Source organism: Zalophus californianus, chromosome 10 (assembly GCF_009762305.2).
Source record: "Zalophus californianus isolate mZalCal1 chromosome 10, mZalCal1.pri.v2, whole genome shotgun sequence".
NCBI lineage: Eukaryota > Metazoa > Chordata > Mammalia > Carnivora > Otariidae > Zalophus > Zalophus californianus.
The window spans coordinates 106,030,285-106,050,509 of record NC_045604.1 but is presented as its reverse complement, the minus strand read 5'-3'; the positions used below and the strand labels follow the sequence as shown (position 1 = coordinate 106,050,509).

Here is a 20,225-nt window from a genome sequence, read left to right as displayed (position 1 = left end):
AAAAAAAAGCCTACTGGCCAGAGCTAATCACATGGCCCTGCCTGGCTGCAGCGGGGGCTGGTGAGGGAGGACAGCAGATCCAGATGTTGGTGAGCACTGGTGACATCTCCCAGATTTACTCAGGCCCATTTGGGGGAAATTCCTCCATCCATGAGATGCCCTGAATCAGTTTCCACTTACTCACCTGAGTCACGAAGTTCTTCCTCACGTTCAACTGACCTTGCCCATCCATTGGCCTCCAATTCCTCCTTGAGGCTCAAAGAACACGTTTAATTCCGTTTTCCCGCATGACTTGGGAGATCTGGATCACTTCCTGCTGGTCTTCCTTCCTCCAAGTCCAGCATCCCTCTGGAGGCCACTCCTACCTGCCCTGGGCAAAGCTGCCCATCACAGACCCTCAGCTTGGGCACTTGTGGGAGGCACATCATGATGCGGAGTCATCCTGTCTGAACACCCCACCGTCTTCATACCTGGGCCAGGGTAATGCTGGTATGGCCAACACTCTCCTGGGTGTTGCCTCTTTCTCATTAATAATTTCACTCCCCTGCAATGGACTGTATGTTTGTGCCCCCCAACCCAATTCATTCGGTGAGAGTCTCACCCCTAGTGCCATTGTGTTAGGAGGTGGGGCCTTTGGGAGGTGCTTGTCTCACAAGGGTGGAGCCCTCCCTGAACAGGACTAGTGTCCTCATAAAAAGAGGTCCCAGCGGGCTCCCTTGTCCCTTCTGCCATGTGAGGACACAGCAGGGAAGATGGCCATGCCTGAACCAGGAAGCGTCCCTCCCCTGACACCAAGTCTATCAGCACCTTGATCTTGGACTTCCAGCTCCCAGAACGGTAAGAAATAAATTTCTGTTGTTTATAAGCCCCCTAGTCTATGGTATTCTGTTATAGCAGTGGATGGAGCCCACTAAGGCATCCCCTTTCTTTATCGCTGAGCCATCTCGGTAAGATCTTTGGGAAGCACTGTTTGAGCTGTGGCTACATTAGGGAGCAAACTGATCATCACAGGAGTTGAGTTTTCGGTATTGGCGACTGGGCAGACTCCTTATTTTTTGGTGTTTTTTAGGTTTTATTTTCGACCCTTTTTTTTGGTTTGTTTTCCTTTCAAACCTCGGTTTGAGATCATGGGCTCTTGTGATAGGCATCCAATTTGCTGTCTTCTGAACATCTATTACTCTGGGGAAACGGGTAGGCTTACACCTGCAGGTCTCCTGGGCAAAGAAGTGACCGCTTTTATAGAGCCTGGCTGGATGCCTGGGGGGCGGGGCGTGTACGGGGAAAGAAAAATTCAGGGTTCGAAGCTTCCAGAATATCCATGTTTCGCTCATGTTCTGGCCTGGCCAAGGACAGAAAGCTTGGCCAGAACAAAGAAGCCCTTCTATGTGACCATTCCGCTACCTTGAGTCAACCCAGCCCATTTCTGTGCTGTCCTGGGATCCGGAACAGCTGGGATTATGGGCTGCCTGAGAAATCAGTGTGGAAGCTTACATTGCCTCCCTAAACTTCTCGTGTGTGTGTGTGTGTGGGGCGGGGGGGAGGCGGGGGGCGGCTGCAGAATCCATGTCCAATAGGGCACTCAGGGGGAGGGGGAGATTTCTGTTTTAGATTAACAGGAGGATTTATCATGCCAGAAGGTCAATATTTACCTTGGCTTCAGCTTGATGAGTATTTACTTCTCTGCTCAGTGGCTCGTTCCGCTGACTTCAGCAGAACAGAAGATCTGCTTTTTGTCGGCGGAAAAGGATGCTGACTGATATTTTCTTATCAGAAAGGCCCGGTAACAGAGTTGCAGAGGATCCCCCTAGTCAAGTGTGTATGTGTGTGTGTGTGTGGGGGGGGGTTGTCTCCTTCCACCAAGAAATCTGATCCCTCTTTGTACAAACCTGTTTTTTAAGGCATGTTTGAACTTACAAAACGAGGAAAGCACGGCTCCTGGACAAATCACTTCTCTCAACTCCTTGTCTGAAAAATGGGAATTCTGAGAGCCCCTGCCTGCCTATGTCAGGGTTGTGGCAAACAGTGGATGTGCTCAGTAAAGCCCCGCCAATCCTCATTTGTGGGGTTTTCGTTGTATTGAGGTTGGGAGGGGCGGGTTAGGTGATTGCCCAAGGTCACCGAGGAAGAGAGGAGGAAAGGGGCCAGCACTGCAGACAGGGTCCCAGCTCCAAGCCCTTATGGCTCAATTTCTTGGGCTCTTGGCAACGGTGGCTTCTGCCTTTCCCAAAGCACTAACGTGTATTTGGGGGGGGTGCCACACGCACGGCTGTGGAATATGGAGACAAGTGCTTGTGTGGCGTGCTGACAAGGCCAGCCAATCAATTCTATGCTTGAGGACCATTCAATTCTAACGGTACTGCCTGGTCCTTTATTTTGGGGTGCTCACACCTTGCCACTGTTGCCACCCACCACATGTATGTTTTATCTAAAAAAATAACACAAACTGCACATTCTACACAATAACACCCCCATATTTGTTTTATTTTTAAAATTTTTATCTTTTTTTAAAGATTTTATTTATTTATTTATTTGACACACACAGAGAGAGAGAGAGAGAGAGCGTGAGCACAAGCAGGGGGAGTGGCCGGCAGACGGAGAGGGAGAAGCAGGCTTCTGGCTGATCAGGGAGCCCGATGTGGGGCTCGATCCCAGGACCCTGGGATCATGACCTGAGCCGAAAGCAGTTGCTTACCAACTGAGCCACCCAGGCATCCCTTTTTTTTTTTTTTTAAAGTAGTCTCCGTGCCCAACGTGGGGTTTGAACTCACAACCCTGAGATCAAGAGTCGGATGCTTTACCGACTGAGCCATCCAGGTGCCCCCTCCTGTATGTGTTCCAAAATAAAGTTTTGTTTTAAATTGTTGACCACAGATATATATACACAATGGAATACTATGCAGCCATCAAAAGGAATGAGATCTTGCCATTTGCAACGACGTGGGTGGAACTGGAGGGTGTTATGCTGAGTGAAATAAGTCAGCGAAAGACATGTATCATATGACCTCACTGAGATGAGGAATTCTTAATCTCAGGAAACAAACCGAGGGTTGCTGCAGTGGTAGGGGGGTGGGAGGGATGGGGTGGCTGGGTGATAGACATTGGGGAGGGTATGTGCTATGGTGAGCGCTATGAATTGTGCAAGACTGTTGAATCACAGATCTGTACCTCAGAAACAAATAATGCAACATATGTTAAGAAAAAAAAAAGAAGATAGCAGGAGGGGAAGAATGAAGGGGAGTAAATCAGAGGGGGAGATGAACCATGAGAGACGATGGACTCTGAAAAACAAACTGAGGTTTCTAGAGGGGACGGGGGTGGGGGGATGGGTTAGCCTGGTGATGGGTATTAAAGAGGGCACATTCTGCGTGGAGCACTGGGTGTTATGCACAAACAATGAATCATGGAACACTACATCAAAAACTAATGATGTAACGTATGGTGATTAACATAACAATAAAAAATTGAAAGGAAAAAAAATAAATTGTTGACCACAGAATAAGACATAATGGGTTTATTCTGGGGCTCCAAGAGTCATCTGAGAAAACTCTGCACACTCTGGGTATGAGCCTCCTGATCAGTCCTACCCTGGGGATTTGAGAAGGGTGGTTTTTATCAGTTTTATCACTCACCAAAGCCTTGCAAATTATCATAATTAACATTTGTTGAGCATTATAAGATATTACCTGCAGCATCCAGGCACTTCCTGTGAATAATTCATTAAACTCTTTTAGCAAACCCATGCCTTAGGTGCTGTTATTATTATTGATTTTACAGATGAGGATGCTCAGAGAGGTTAGGTAACTTGTCCAAGGTCACACAGCTGGTACTTGTTGGAGTTGGACTCCACTGTTTCTCTACTAAGCCTTCACTGCATGACACAAGAAGTTGCCTGGTTCGCGGTCATGGGGCCAGAATGAACTTTCTTGTCCTAGATATGAAGGGAAGGACCAACCTCAGACAACTGCCCCAGTCCTGAAGCTGCTGGGATAAATTAATTCTTTTCCTACAGCTTTTCATCCTAAAAGAATCCTGCAGAATACGAAGTAGTGGTATCCTCTCCTCTCCTTGGTCCTTCTAGCTGGGGCGCAGCCTGTGGCCCTGGAAAAAAATGACTTTGAGATAAAAAGGAAATTCTTAAAAAAAAATAAATCTTATTCTCTTCCTGTCACCCCTGCAGTATAAAAGTCATTTACAATCACATGGAATTTCTCTTGTCTCATTCTGAAAGTAGACGAGAGGAAGAAGAAAGACAGAATGTTTACAGATTCCTGGGAGATGGGGAATGACCTCATCACTTACTGGGAGTTAGCCAACTGTCCAGGGAGCACAGATCAGTTTTGGGGAAGGCCCTGAAATTCCCCTGATACCCCAAATTCTCCAAATCTTTTAGGTCTTGAGAGAGGGATGGAGGGCAAGATGAAAAGGAAGTCATCCCAGGTCCAGATGACACTTCCCATTATGGGCTGTCCACTCTGAGATGGACTCATCATCCATCCTGAGTCCTGTTCAGGGACTCGGGACTTGGGAAGTGTGGGTGTGCCATTGAAAAGGCCTCGGCAGGATTTGAGGGAACTGAGTGGAGAAAGAAGGGGTAGTTTGGGGGAGAGGGTGGAGCGGGTTGGATATGATATTTTGGGATACATACTCAAGGGGGTACCAACGGGATATGTAAGCAAGAGGGCAAAAGCCACAGGAGTGGGCCTTTCCGTCCACCTGCCTAACAGCGTCCTCTAAAAACAATCCCACAATTCTCTTACAAAATGTATTGCAACCCATTAAGCGCTTCCATATTGGATGGCTTCTCTCCAGATGTACCGACATTTTACAGACTAGGAGCTCCCCGATGTGAACAGGGCCAGAGGTAGCCTCAGGGCCTCTGTCAGCCCCTAGGATGCTCTGGCAGAGAACTGGAAAGACTCCCAACCTGGGGAGTGGGGCACAAGCTGGATTTCAGGGCCCACCTGTCTCTCGCATGAGGTACAGTGCTGTGGGTGTCCTGCAGCCCAGAAAAGACCAACCTGCGGCCAGGCTGGTGGGCTCAGCTTGTCCATCTGTAAAAGGTGGGAGGTAGGATGGTATTAGATCTCCCCTCCCCCCTCCCCCCAGCTTCCTTCCAGATCCGATGCCTCACAAATTGGTGATTCCAGAAACAACTTCTCACCCCAAATCCTGCACTTTCCTCCTTCTGTGCTACATACAGCTCATCTTGGAGAGAGAGCTGTCGAGGTAGAGGGTGGAGGTGAACGGGAAGAGGATTCTAGGGAAGCCTGGGTGTGCAATAGTTTGGTCCAAAGGGCCCTGGACCAGGACCGCGTTATTTTTCGGCTTAATTCTTGTGAGCCTCGGTTTCCACCTCTGAAAAATGGGAACGGCGCCACCTAATACAGAGGGCAGCTTGGGCCAGGGGAAACTGCCAGGCATGGAGTGGGTGCCCCACGAGCGTTTGCGGGCCCGAACAGGGCTTGGTTGGGAAGGTTCTAGAGAGTGTGGTGTGCGCGAGGACGCAGGAACAAGGTCTGGCTTTCCCGGCACGCGCGGCTCCCGGACCCCCAGCTCTGCGGCCACTGGCGCCTCCTCGGCCGCGGACCGCCGAGGGTTAATGAAAAAGCCCCACGCCCCCTTTGACGGCGCAGAGCCCACCTCGCCGAATTTGAAAAGGCGGCCCTGGTGAGGCGTGGGCGCCCCCCAGAAACTTCCAACTCCTGGCCGCGCTCCACTCGCTCGCCGGCTCCCTCGCTGTGCTCCCGGCGGGGGCCGCGGGTTCGGTCCGGCCGCGGGTGCACTCCCGCCTGTCCTCCCGCCCGGGCTGCGGGTCCCCGCGGGCGGCCGCGCAAGATGAAGCTGGCTCTCCTCCTGCCCTGGGCGTGCTGCTGCCTCTGCGGGTCGGCGCTGGCCACCGGCTTCCTGTACCCCTTCCCGGCCGCAGCCCTGCAGCAGCACGGCTACCCCGAGCCGGGAGCCGGCTCCCCGGGCAGCGGCTACGGGAGCCGCCGGTGAGTAGCGCGGGGCTGTGGGGCCTGGGGGTGCTGAGCGCTGGGGGTCCGGAGCGGTGGGGGCTGGGGGCTGCAGACAAGGGGCTGAGGGGCGGGGGGCGCCGGGCAGGGGGTGGGGGTGGGGGATGGAGGGGCTGAGGGGCGGTGGGCTGCGGACGCGGCGTGGTTGGGGGCTCGGGGCCTCGGACAGCCGGGGCTGGGGGCGCGGGGCTGAGGGTCAGGAGCTGCGGGGCCCGGACTGCGGTGGTCTCTGGCCGCGCCCCCCCTTCCTTTCTTTGCTCACCCAACCTTCCCCCCTTGGGCTCCCGGCTCCGAGTGAGGGTGGCTGAAACCTGCGGCGGGGGCGCGCGGACGGGGCGACCGTGGCCCGCTGGGGCTGGGTGGCTCAGCCCGGGGGTGTTTACCGGCTCACGTGGCTCCGCCGCGCTCCCCTGCGCGGTCGCGGCTTTGTGTTGGGGAGCAGGTTCCCGGGTTGCCAAGGCCGAGCGTCCGGGGTCTCCCGCCTCTCCTGCCGGCTGCCCAGGGACACCGGAGGGGCGATTCCGTCCCGTCTTGGGGGCCGAGGCCGCGGAGGAGCCTCGGCTGCGCCTCCCCGGCCACCTGGGGAACCCGGCTTGGATCGGAGGGGTCCGCGGTGGGGCGGGAGAAGGAGCGAGGTCACCGAGACCAAGGTGCCGGGACGCACCGGTGGCCTCCTCCTCTGCCGGCAGGTGGCGCCCTGGCCCCCCCCCCCCCCCCCCCCCCCGGGAACGGTCTCCTCGCCGCGCGGTTGAATTCCCCCAGAAAACGCGTAAGCACGCGAGGAAAAGTTGCCAAACGCCTCGTTTGCGCAGCTCATTCGAATTTAGCTTTTCCTCATTTCATAATTACAACTCCCGCCGCTGTCATAGATCTCTAGAGCACACAACGTGCGTTCATTCGTACCTTCCACGCCTTTTGATCCTAAAACCACTCCAAGGGTACCTGTTACAGCATAATCTTTCCTTCAAGTGAGGAAGTTGAGCCCCAGAGGGAGGTCCCCAAGTTTGTGGCAACTCAAGACTGACCTTCGGTCCGCTTTCTCCAAATCCTGAGCTTTCTGCCGCACCGCTCTCATTATTACGGAGGAAGGCAAGAGACAGGTCCCAGTTCGTTCTCCTCCGTGATATTTATTTACCAAACCCGGGAGAGCTACCAAGATGAATCCTGGCAACGTCTTAGAGCCTCTGGGAAACAGGGAAGTTTTTGTGCCGGGCGCGTTGTACCCTCCATGGCTGGGTAAGGCGAGACTCCGAAAAGCCAAAAAGTGCTTCTGGAAAACTTTGCATACAATTTTATTTCCCTCATTTTGTTTGGAAATACTTACCCATGGCTTCTATTAGTATTATTCTCCAAACATCCACAGTAGTGTGGCCTCTGCACGCTTCCATATGCGATGAGTCTGAAAAAATAAACTTTTCAAGTTGTAGCAGGATATGTATAACACGATCTCATTTGTGAAAAAAACAAAAACAAAAACATTCTGATTTATGGGCATGTAAACGCGCAGAAATAAAGCTTGTAGGCAAACGTTTCTTGCAGTGACCTGTATGGAGAGAACCGAGGCTGGAGGGGCAGGGGGAGGTGAGGTGGGTGGACTTCCGTTTTCTCCCTCCGTGGACTTGGGTCTTGTTAGCCTCTTTTACCAGGAACATGAATTCATGTATTATTTTTGTAATTAAAAAGTGTGGGAAGGAAAGTCCTAAAAGGCTTCTGCAGTGTGGAACATGCATGCTGGGAAGAGCCAGAGGTGAGGTCCCTGAAGGAAGCGAGTGAATGGGGACGGGCGTTCTGGCGTTTGGTGGGCTGGAACTTGGGGGCCGCCACAGAAACTTGGAAGGGATTGTTGTAGCATAAATAAAAAGAGGCCCAAACAATTGTGGTAATCTTCCAGAACTCTTTCTACCAGGATGGAAGCCGGGAGAAGGTATAATTAAGTTTAAAGAGGATCTGGATGAATCTGTGGAAAATGGATCCCCAAATAGGATACGGGGAGGTGTTAAGGAGGCTTGGGGCAGGTTCCAGACACTTGAGATTGATGCTCCAGAGCGTAACTGAATCTTGCCATGCACGGCCCAGCATGGCCATTGCAGCCTGGTGTCACACACTCCTGTGTCTCACGAGCCATCAGTCACAGGTGGCCTGTGTCCTTGAAATTCAAAAGCCCCAGAAGCAGAAGGCTTGGAGACAGCATTTGGCACCGTGCCCTTCACGGCCTTGGCCTTGGCCTCGGCTTTGGCTCCGTATGTGTGTTTACAGTGGCTTGGTCTCAGTCGATGGGCCAAGTGACAGAGCTGTTTCTTGACAAATAGTCCTCCTTTATTTTATGGTATTGCTCCTGTTGACATCTGAGTTTTGGATGTGGTGTGCATTTGCCTTCATGTGTGTGTGTGTGCACATGCGTACAAGCCTGTGCCCGTCCTTCTGGGTCTGACCTGGGCTGGGGGCACCTTGCCTAACCCACGGTGCTCTGCTTTGGTCCCCTCTGTCAGAAGCCCAGGGTGCACCTCTCTGTTTAAGCTATTTTGGGGAAAAAAAAAAGAAAGGAGGACCCCACTTCCTCAGAGGGTTGTTCCCAGAAGAACCTAGCGGCCCTGTATATGGGCCACTAATGATTTTTGCCGGCCATAGAGCTGTTCAGGTGCCAAATAAAAGCTGAAGGGAAATGCAGCATTAATGTACCTGCTGGGTTGCGCTAAGAACAGAGCCCCCAATCCCTGTTGCAGTCTCTCCATTCTACCCTAGTAAGCATAATGCATTTGTGAAACTCTTTAGAGTATACACATTTCCCTCTTTTCCCTTTCTTCTAGACTCCTTCCCTCCCCCTCTTCTCTGACACAGATGTTAATGGGGGGGGGGTCTTGTCTGTTGTCTCCTCCTCACCTCTATCTCCAGCCCTAAAAGGGGCCAGAACAGGGTGATCAGGGCACAAGGAGTGAGATCAGACAAGGGTTTTTACGCCTTATCCATGTTAAGGATACGTCTCCCAGCTGGAGGAAGGAGAAATTTTAATCCAGATAAATAATAAATTTTTATATTTCCTATTAATTTTTGGACTGGAGGTATTCTTCTGACTAGGAGAAAACAGAAGAGATGTGGGACCTGCCCAGATTGCAGCAGAGGAAGGAATGAGTACGTCTGGAGAGTGGGTTCATGGGGCGGGGGACCAAGGACAAAGCTGTTTTTTGCTTCTCCTCTGAAGAAGAAAGCTCATTCCAGAAACTGCTTACCCTTGTGTAGGGCCCGAGGCATGAGAACAAATGGAACCCACACACCGTAGGGCTAAATGTCTATATATTATGACTCAGGCTAACGGATGGTTCAGTAAGTGGGTTCTGTCCACCAGCCTTGATGAGTGTACCTTCTCAGTGACCTGGAAAGCTGGGTCGATGAGGAATTCATAGATGCCTCAGAACTCTGTTCTGGAAAATGGTGGTGGGGGAGGGCTGGCTCTGGCCTGCCCTCTACCCTGGATTCCTCCCACACGGTGAGGGGCTTTGTGCTCAGGCTTATGAACCCCTCAAGCTGCATGTCCAAGATCACTCCTGTTGGCCTAGAAGTGGGCAGACTAGCTCCGGGGTCTACCTGGAAGGATGGTCATACCTTTAGTGATGCTGATACTGATGAATGAGGAATGGTTTCTCCTTGAGCCCTCACCAGCTGGTGGCCTGTTCCATCCTTGTGGCTTGACCTGCATGAACCTGTCATCCTTACCATGCCTCTGGAGGCTGCCCACTCACTCCCTCCCCCTCCCCACTCTGCCATTATTCTGGGCACCGGGATGTCTAGGTGTGTGGCTCACCAATGCCCCACGTTACTCTAGGCCTCCCCTTCCCCTTAGTCACTGTCCTTGGCCTTGTGCCTTGCCAGGCTCTCACTACCTTGCATGAACCTCCTCACACCTCAATATGTCGCTATCATAAATTTCATACATTCTGGACATAGGCTCTGCCATCTCACCCCTCACTCGCCTGGCTGACCCCTCCTTTGCTCACTCTGTCTTCTCTTAGCCTGTCTACTTGTCCCATCTTTGTGGCCTTCCGAACTTCAACTTCTTGTCCCCTTGAACTTCTCTACTAGCTGCCTAGAAAGGCCCCCCACGGGACCCTCCAGCCTCCTGTGGAGGGTCGGGGGGGCTGTGGATCTGCTGTAGGAAAGCTGTTGCTCATCAGCAGTGGTGATGGGGTCTGCTTTCCTGCCTCTCTGCCCAGGTACCTGGAGATAGGGGGTGTACCAGCCAGCCCTGTGATGGTGAGGCTGTGTAGCCTGGTCCAGGACCAACCTAGCCACTGTCTGGTGGGGCCTGTTTTAGTTCTATAAGGATCTGTCTTTCTCCTCTGCACAGCTGTCCGATGGACCTTTCTCAGCAGCAGCAGAGAGCACTCTCCTCTGGTTCAAGCCCTTTGGTGACTCACCATCTCCTGCATCGGTGTAGCTGACAAGTTTCAGTTCTTAGGTCAGCTCTTAGTGACTGGTAGGGGCCGACCAGGCCAGTGGGTTAAGAAGGATTCTGAAGTGGAGTCTGGGCTCCGGGAGGAGTACCAAGACAATTGAAGGATGTCACTGTGACTGAGGGACAGGAAAGTGGAGGCAAGTGTGATGTATTTACAGCCTTGGCCTTTATGATAAAATCTACTTTCTCCAGCGTCACATGTAAAGGCTGTCTTTTTTTTTTTTTAAGATTTTATTTATTTATTTGAGTGAGAGAGAGTGAGCAAGCAGCAGTGGGGGTGGGAGGAGGTTGGGGAAGGGCAGAGGGAGAAGCAGGCTCCCTGCTGAGCCGGGAGCCCGACGTGGGGCTCGATCCCAGGACCCTGGGATCATGACGTGAGCCGAAGGCAGACGCTTAACTGACTGAGCCACCCAGGCGCCCCTAAAGGCCGCCTTTTTAAAGCCCATCATTTGTCCTCTACACCATCTATACCGTATTAGTTATTTCTGTTTCTTTGCATCTGCTGTTTTGATTTGTTTGGAATGTCCTCCCATGAGCACCTAGAATACTCTGCTTACCTCTATCTTCAGGTTTCTCAACCTTGGTACCCTTGACGCTGTGGACTGGGTAATCCTTTGTCCTGCAGCCATCCTGTGCATTGCAGAGTGTCCAGTAACATCCCTGGTCTCTCCCCACTAAATACCAGGAGCACACCCTTGCCTCGAACCGAAACAACCAAAAGTGTCTCCAGACACTCCCAGATGTCCCCTAGGGGACCAAATCACACCCACTTGGAACCACCATTCTCTATGAATTTGAACATTTTGATTTGGGGGACATTTAAAAATATGGCAATTAAAATTTTTTTTCCTATGGAAGTTGTCAAGCAAAATAAACCCCCATGTACCCTCACTGGGCTTTGTTGCACTTTGCCACACCTATTCCACTCCCCTCTGCCTCCCAACACACACACAGTCTGTTTGTGTGGGTGGAGCATTTTACCTTTTTTTTTTTTTTTTTTTTAAAGTAGGCTCCGTGCCCCACGTGGGGCTCGAAATCACGACCCTGAGATCAAGAGTCGCACGTTCTACCAGCTGAGCCAGTATTTTTTTTATTTTTTTATTTTTTTTTAAGATTTTATTTATTTATTTGAGAGAGAGAGAATGAGAGAGAGAGAGCACGAGAGGGAAGAGGGTCAGAGGGAGAAGCAGACGCCCTGCTGAGCAGGGAGCCCGATGCGGGACTCGATCCCGGGACTCCAGGATCATGACCTGAGGCGGAGGCAGTCGCTTAACCAACTGAGCCACCCAGGTGCCCCTGTGTGGAGCATTTTAAAGCAAATCCCAGACTCCTGTTCATTTTACTTGTAATATTCAGTACATGCCTGATTCCTCCCCAGCATGCCAGTGTCGCAGCTAAACCGACTTACGCTCCGTCCTTAGTCGTATTATTGTTCCTTATTACTTACTATTGGATCTAAAATCCGATCCACATTCAGATTTTCTCCAATTGTCCAAAAAGTGTTTCTTTCTTGTTAGTTTGTTCAAATCTGGATCTAAATGAAGTCTACTTTGGTTCTTGTGCTTTTTTTTTTTTTTTTAGTCTCTCATGGTAGGAAAGTTCTCTCTCCTTTCTGAAAATGCTTTTTTTCCCCCAAGCCTTTGACCTGTGGAAGAAGGCCGGTAGTCCTGTAGAATGCCCATGTTCTAGATTGGGCTGATTGCTTCTGGGTGGTGTAATTGAATTGATCCTTTACCCCCTATATTTGTTCTGTATTGGAGATTAGATGTAAAGGTTTGATTACATTTAGGATCTCTTTTTGGGGGGAAGGCAAGAATGCTTCATAGTTGGTCCAGTTTATCACATCATATCATTATCAGGAGGTGTTATGAACTGAATGTTTGGGTCCCCTCAAAATTCTTATGTTGAAGCCCTATCCCCCAATATGATGGCATTTGGAGATGGACCTTTGGGAGGTAATTAGGTTGAGCTGAGGTTCTGAGGTTGGGGTCCCCGTGATGGCATTGCTGTCTTTATAAGAAGGGGAAGAGAGACCAGAGCACTCTCCCTCTCTCTCTCTCTCCCTCTTTCTCTCTGCCACATGAGGACACAGTGAGCAGGTGGCCACCTGTAAGCCAGGAAGAGGGCTCTCACTGGGAACTGAATCTGCTGGCACTTTGACCTTGGACTCTTCAGTTTCTGTATCTGTGAGAAGTATCTTTTTAAACCACCAGCCTATGGTATTTTGTTGTGGGGCCTGGGCTAATATGGGAGGACATGACATTTTTTTTCCTGGAAAGGTGGCTGCTTAACATTCACCAAAACGCTACTGTCTACCGGTTTCCTCTTCTCTTCTTTTTGCAATTTATTTGTTGAACAAACTAAGCCTGGTTGAGTTTTCCTCGCTCAAGTTGTTGTTGATTATATCCTCATGGTGCCTGTTAACATGTTCCTCTGTCCTTGGTATTTCCAGAACATTCGAAATTAAATAGAGGTTTGAGTGGATTTGGGTTCCTTCTCCTCCTCCCCCTTATTATTATTTTGGCAAAATTACCTCATTGGACATGTAGTATTCTTCCATCAACAGTCATATCAGGAGTCACACTACGCCTGGTGGTTTCTCTTTCTCTTGTGACATCAGTAGATTTTGATAATCATTGTCTTCATTGCTATTTCATTAAGGGCTGCAAGCTTGTCCTATTCTACTCCTGACATTTTTTTATTTTTATTTTTTAATTATTTATTTATTCATTTTTTAAAGATTTTATTTATTTATTTGACGGAGACACAGCGAGAGAGGGAACACAAGCAGGGGGAGTGGGAGAGGGAGAAGCAGGCTTCCCGCCGAGCAGGGAGCCCGATGCGGGGCTCGATCCCAGGACCCCGGGATCATGACGTGAGCCAAAGGCAGAAGCTTAACGACTGAGCCAGCCAGGCGCCCCCTGCCATTTTTTTTAAAGATTTTACTTATTTATTTGAGAGAGAAAGAGAGAGCAGGGAGGAGCAGAGGGGGGGAGGGAGACTGTGTGGAGAACAGAGTTTTTTGAGATTCTTTCATCATGGCCCATTATAAGAAATACCTTTTCTATGGCGACTGAATATGCTGCACGTGTACATCTGAAACAAGTTTCACAAAATAATGCTTACTGTTACCATATGTGATACTCTCTTTTTTATTGTATTCTATGGAGTTCATAAAAAAAAGTGCTTGCCAAGACTCAGAAAATTGATTCCACAGCCCCTCTGGGTTCAGACCTGCCTGGAAGACCCTGTGCCCTGGGGGAATGTGGGAGGCTCCTTGCCCCCCCCGCCCCCCCCAGCCCCTTGCGTGCCTGGCTCTCCCACCTCTGCTCTGACTCTGAAGTCTCTTGTTGTTTCAGCCTAGCTGAGTGCTTGGTGTGCCCCCTTCTTACCCCAAAGGCCTCCCGCAGACCTTACTCCACTCTCTTTCTTATGGGGCAGCCACAAAGCCCTTTTCTTCAGGAAGCTTTCCAGGACTGACCTCCCTGCTCTATGGGCAGCAATCTGTGTCCCTTGGATCTGTGATTATTTGTGGTTTTCATCCTGAGAACTCACTTCCCACTTTCCTTCCCTGCAGATGGAATTATTTTTCCTACCTGTTTACTCCCTAGCATGGCCCCAACTGGCCCACCTGGGACATGGGTGCACAAGCTGACCCTGCCCGCCACCCACTCCTGCCCCTTAGGGGTGTGAAATTATCTTGCCAGGCATTTAACCACCTGGACACTGAGCCTAGTAGGTGGGCTAGAGCTGGGGACTCAGATGTGAGGGCCAGGGCCGCTGCCTGGAGACCTGCACACAGGAGGACCTCTGCACGCTCTGGGGAGTGAATGATCACATCTGGGAGGCCTTGTCTCCCTGATCGCAGGTTCTCAGGTGCCTTACCTTCAAGGAGTTACTATTGAGGACCTATTGTATGTACTTGGTGCTGGAGGCTGTGAGGTGACTGGTGATCAGTGGGGCCTCAGAGACTGGTTGCAGAAGGCAGACCCCTGAGTGAGGGTGGGATTTGCTGCCATGTGGATGTGTGCTAAATGGTATGAGCAATTGTTTGGGGGAATTTGGGTGTCTCGTGCCTCAGTTTTCTCCTCTGTAAAATGGGGATGATTACAGCATTTACTTCAGAAGGTTCTTCCAAGGCTTAAATGGGTTAATACAGTGCTTAGAAAAACGTGTTAGCAAACACTCTATTTGGCCTGGTGACTGTGCAGTGTGCTCATGTACCTTGCAAAGGTTGTGAGGATGGGGTGTTTCACAAACACACGAGGCCGTGGGATCCTTTCCTGGGGAGCATTTTGTCCGGCTGGTGTCCTGGACGCCATACTGTGGGAAACACTGGCTACGTGTTTCGAGGACCTCCGAGGGGGTCACTTTTGAAGTGGGTCTTGTAGGATGAACAGGAGTGTTCTTGGCAGTGACAGGGGAGGGCGTTTTGGGTGGACGAAACAGCCGTGTCAGGGCTGGGAGGCATGAGCGTGGTTATATATGGTTAGGGTGGGTGAGTCCAAGAAGGGCTGGACCCACCGGGCAGGCCGGGCCTTTGGAGCCTGAGTGCAAAGCCGCTTTCTGCCACCCTGAGGAGCCTGGGTTTTATGTCTAGACCTGGTCACAGTGGGTCTTGTGCTAACCTTGCTGGTGGGAGGAGAGCCAGCTAACAGACAGTGTCGGCAGTCCCGGGCCACTTGGTGGACCGCTGATAAGCAGCAGCAGGTTGACCATGACGGGGGCTTCCAGCCCCGCCCAGTGCTTGGGGGATGCTGGGAGCCGGCCACCTTGCTCCTTGGAACAATGCAAAGACTACAGTGTTTTATCAGCTTTGAAAAGGCAGCAAAGCATGGTGTTCAGGCACCTTGCGTTTTTATAAAATACTTGTATTTTTCCTCCATGGGGTTTTCATGGCATGCAGCCGTGGGCTGGCCCACGTTGGGATTCAGTGGCTGCTTGTTGAGTGAATGAATGAACAGAGGCCTTGACCTCTCTCCTCTGGGAAACTGAGGCTGTGGGCTCTGCCCTCGTGCGGTTCTGTCATTGTGAGGGGCCTGGGAAGGTGGTTCTTGTCTGCCCTTTGTCCCCGCTAGGTCAGCTCTGAAAGCCGTGTTTAGAGGAGCGATGGAGGCGACCTGCTTGAGGGGGTCCTCCTTCTTCCTTTGAAGTAGAAATGGGTACAAAAGGGTGACTTTTCCTGAAAACCACACGGAATGGCCTCGATGTAAATATCTGGTGTGACTTTTTCCTGCAGCCCCAGGCTTTTCTGTATCTCCTCTCCCTTCATCTCTCTCTCTCTCTCTCTCTCTCTCTCTCTCTCTCTCTCTCTCTCTCTCCTCCCCCCACCCCCAGCTTGTCTGTTATTTTAAAATCCATTCCCAGAGAAACAATTCCTATGGCAATAAGAACACTACTCCAGGCTTCTCTTGGCTTGAACCGGTCCCACACTTCATTGCCGCTTCGAGAGTGTATGAGCTGGATCCCGACCAACTCTGCCTGGGGCAGGGAATAGAGTAACAATAACTAACTGTTAGAGGATTTTCGGGAATCCTGCAGCCGATCCTAAGGAAGTAGACACATGGCACACTGTTCTCCTCCCTGAGGAGTTCAAGGGTCCCCGGCCTTTCCTGCCCAGGCTTCCTTTCCTTGCCTCCCAGAAACCAGGGTGTACGAGACCGTACGAGACCACCTTGAAAGGAGCTGGACCCTGTCCAGGTTAATTCTGTAACACTCGGGTTGGGTGTGGGGGGTGGCGAGGCAGGACTCCCACCTCCCGAGCCTCTCCCCGGCCTCACCCACAGCTGCCTCCAGAGTGCTCTGTGTAGGGGTCAGAGCTGACCACTGACTGCTGACCTCTGCCGGCTCCCCGGGGCCTGCAGTGACCTTGTCCTGCTGGGTGTTAATAGAGGTTGTGAGAAGCAGTTTGGGAAGTGCTTGCGGACCAAGCTCAAGCGTTTCCCTAATAAAGAAGGAGGGCGTGAACCCCGGCTCTGGGGGGGCCCTGACTGAGTCACCTGACCTCTCCTCATCTGTAAAATGGGGATGATGGTCCTATTTACTTCTGGGGCGTACCTGAGCTGATAGTAACAAAGTGCTTAGAACGATAGCTAGGAAGCACTCTTGGTGACTCGTTTCAGTGACAAAGGCTTTCCCGGACTGAGCAGGGTGCCCCTGGGCCTTGCAAAGCTTGGGAAATGTGGTTTCACGGACATCGAGGCCATCAACTCTTTTTCTGGGGAGCGTTTGGTTTGGATGGTGTTCCAGATGACACGTTCTGGGAAAGGCTGGCCTAGTGGGTCAGAGTTCATGTCTCAGTGGTTTACAGCGCCCTTTGCCCATCGGGAGCCGATCTTCAGCAATCTCAGCAGGGGCATTTCTAGCTTCCCCCTGCAGTGGCCCACCCTGGTGCTGCCAGGGACCAGAGAAATGCGGGAGTGAGGGTCCTGTTGTTTCCTGAATCCCAGAGGACCCTGCTGGGGTTTTCAAGGCTTTGAGTGAGGTGTGGGGGCCGGTCCACACTCGCGGCCGAAACTCGGCCACTAGGGGTGTGAGCACAAGGGGCTGCCCCCAGAACATGATGGGGAAACAGGTGGGAGGGGCTGTGGGGGACACCCTGAGATGCCCGCGGTGAGGTCAGAGGGCCCCGGAGTGCTGATGAGCTTCCCGTCCCAGAGAGCGAGACCCCGTGTGGCCCCTGGATCGGGGGATGGGGCTTCTTTGGGCCTGTCACGCCTGGCTAGGGGACCCACTGCCAAGCCGGCACTTCTTCTCGGTGACTTGGTGACTCCTGAGTAACATGAACCTAATAGGATTGGGTGAGATCAAATGAGGAAGTGTAGAGATGCAGACTAGTTATTACTCAGCGCGTTCCTGCCCACTGGACACCTTCCACCCCTCTGAGCAAGACTTGGGGGGCACCAAGGCTTGTGGGAAGATGGGTGTTTGCTCCGTGTGTGTGTGTGTGTGTGTGTGTGTGTGTGTGTTGCTTGCACCCATGCCTGGCTGCAACTGGCAACGCAAACCTTTTACGTCTCTGTTTGCAAGTATCTGGTCCCCCTACTGCCTTCCCTCCTTATGAAAGGGCAGGGAGTGTGCGGCCTTTGCTGAGGAGCCCCCCAGTTCCTGCCACTCGGGAAGCCCAGCAGAGGGTCTTTCCTGCTCCGAGCCACTGCAGAAAGCTTAAGCTTCTGTCTCGCCTGGGGAGCAGGCTCTGGAGCCCGGCCCGTGCAGGCTGTCGGCTGACCTTGCGGGGGTCTCACTGCAGAAGCCTTTGCTCAGAAAGTGGCAGTTTCCTTCTGATTTGGCTCCGGCTGTCTGTGCCCCGGCCAGTTGCCTCTGGCGTCTGACATTTTTGTCATTCCTGCTGCCCTGCAAGGGCTTATTTGGGGGAATCAGCACTTTCCTCTTCCCGTGCCTCTGTGAGTGACTTGGCCACACGGCTGCCTCTTTGGATTGGAGAGCTCTCAACCTTCCCCGGGCACCCATTTTCTGCAGGGATGGAATCCGGGGTCTGCAAAGGGTTTGCCAGGCTCTTTCTCTCGTGTGTCGCTTGGCTGGTTTGCGGTCCCCCAAAATAAGTCCAGGCCTTTTAGTTAAATGCCGTTGGAGCTTGCTCTCACACCCAGGAGCTCATGGTAACGCTAAGTCCATCCTCTAATCAATCACTTGATAATTACTGAAGAGTTGTCTACGTTGAGACTGGTGAGTTTTCTGAGGGCAGGTGTTCTGTCTGTCTTGTCTGGTATCGTATCTCTAGGTTCTTGGAGAGTCCCTGGGTTACAGAGAGTATCCAGCAAAGGACTAACTGCTTTGCAAGTTAGTTTGCAAGTATTCGTTCTCTACTGCTGCTGTAACAAATGACCACAAACTCTGTGGCATAAAGCAATACAGATTTATTACCGCGTGGTTCTTGAGGTCAGAAGTCCGAAATGGGTCTCACTGGGCTGAAAGGGATTCGCAGGACTGGTCCTTCCGGATGCTCCAGGGAAGAATCCATTTCCTTGTTTTTTTTCAGCTTCTGGGGGTTACCTGTTCCTTGATTGATGATTTCTTCCTCCATCTTCAAAGGGCACCCGCCAACCTCGCTTCCTAACATCTCCTCTCTTTCTGACTCTGATCCTCCTGCACTCCATCCCACGTGGACCCTTGTGATTCGGTTGGACCCACCTGGATCATCCAGGATCATTTCCCCACCTCAAGACCCTAAATTTAATCACACCTACAAAATCCCTTTAACCATGGAAATTAACAGATTCATAGGTTCCAGGGTTTAGGATGAGGACATCTTTGGGGGGGGCCTTATTTAGCCCACTACACAAACATAAATGAAAAAAGAAAGGCACATCAGACATCTGGGTTCTTGGAGAGTTGGGTTAACCTTGGGTTTCAAACAGCGTTCATACTGAAAGTGGGTTGGAGCCTCAAAAGCCTGTTAAGACTCAGTCTTGCATGAAAGAGCCATGAGAAGAGCATGGCCTTCCCACCCAAGTTTTTGTGTAGGCTGTGAGGTAGGGATTTAACTTTAGTTTTTCCCCCCAAACCTCTCCTCATGCTTCTAGTGAATAATCCACCTTTTTTTTTCATAATTAGAAATACCACTTTTATCATATACTCAATTTCCCTGTATACACAGCCCTTTTTCTGAACTCTTAATCTGATCTGGTGCCCAAACCACACGATTTTAATGACTATATCCTTATTGTGTGTCTTGTTAGCTGATAGAGCAGTTCCTCCTTCACTGTTCATCTTTATCAAAATAGTCCTAGTTTTTCTTGTACGTTTTTTCTTGGCGGTGAATTTTATAACCATCTTTTCTAGTTCCATAAAACATGCTGTTGGGATTTTGATCTAGGCTGTGTTGACCTAATGGATTCATAGAATTCGATGTTTATAATATTGTGTGTTTTTTCAGGAACAAGGTATACCGCTCCATTTATCTAGATCTTGTTATATTTATTCTTGGGCGTTTTATAGTTTTTATGGCTATCGTGAATCAGTCTTTTTTGTTCCCTGACTTTTGTAAATGTTTATGTCTGGCAAATAGGAAAGCTGTTGATTTGGGGCGTGTTGGTTTTATATCCAGTTACCTTCATGCATTAAAAATATATATATCTTCATGGTCTTTCAGGTGGTTCTGTGAGGTTTTGAAGGTAGAGAGTCCTAGAGTCTCCAGTGTGTGGGTGTCCTTTCACACAAATGTTCCCAGGTAGATGATGTTCCCCCCAAAGCTTAGGTGGCCCAAAGCATTCTTAGGGAAGAGAACAGCATTTCAGACTCTCATAGAGTCACGCACACTAGTCCAGATGTTAGCTGTCCAGTTGCCTCATATGGCCTGGGGCTGGCTGTGTAGGCTGATTCTGGCCCTTCTGCGCCTGTTGATGTGCTTGTGGAGAAATCACAGGGACAGCTAGTACTGAGTCAGTCACACCTGTGTCCCAGAGAATACAGAGGGTCAAAATTGCAAGTGCCTGGGATCTTGAGACACAAAGCAGCATGGCGTGGCCCGTGGGGTTGGTTGCACTGCATTCTGGATTGTGTGTCTGCCATGAGCCGCTCGCGCCCAGTCCTGTCTTGGTTTTGCTTTATTCCTGTGTCATGTACTTGTTCTGCAGCGGGGCTCAGGGTCAAGAACCCCATCCTGGATGGCTTTGTTTGCCGGGGCAAGTAACCCGGGCCTGAGCATAGAATGTGAGCCGAAACAATCCCTTATTGATTCAACAGCAACAGGACCAGTTGGGACACCACTGTGTTTACTTCTCAGGCTCAGCAGTCCAACT

The 20,225-nt window shown here is 51.1% G+C and overlaps 1 protein-coding gene across 3 annotated transcripts in view; it reads left to right on the top strand.

Moving 5' to 3' along the window:
- The first annotated feature begins 5,800 nt into the window (after positions 1-5,800).
- Positions 5,801-20,225, top strand: part of COL26A1 (collagen type XXVI alpha 1 chain) — a 140,955-nt gene continuing 126,530 nt past the window's right edge. For all 3 annotated transcript variants that reach the window (XM_027613324.2, XM_027613323.2, XM_027613322.2), the window contains exon 1: positions 5,801-5,993. In XM_027613324.2, coding sequence (XP_027469125.1) covers positions 5,836-5,993 — 158 coding nt within the window. In that variant the 5' untranslated portion in view covers positions 5,801-5,835. The remainder of the gene's footprint in view (positions 5,994-20,225) is intronic.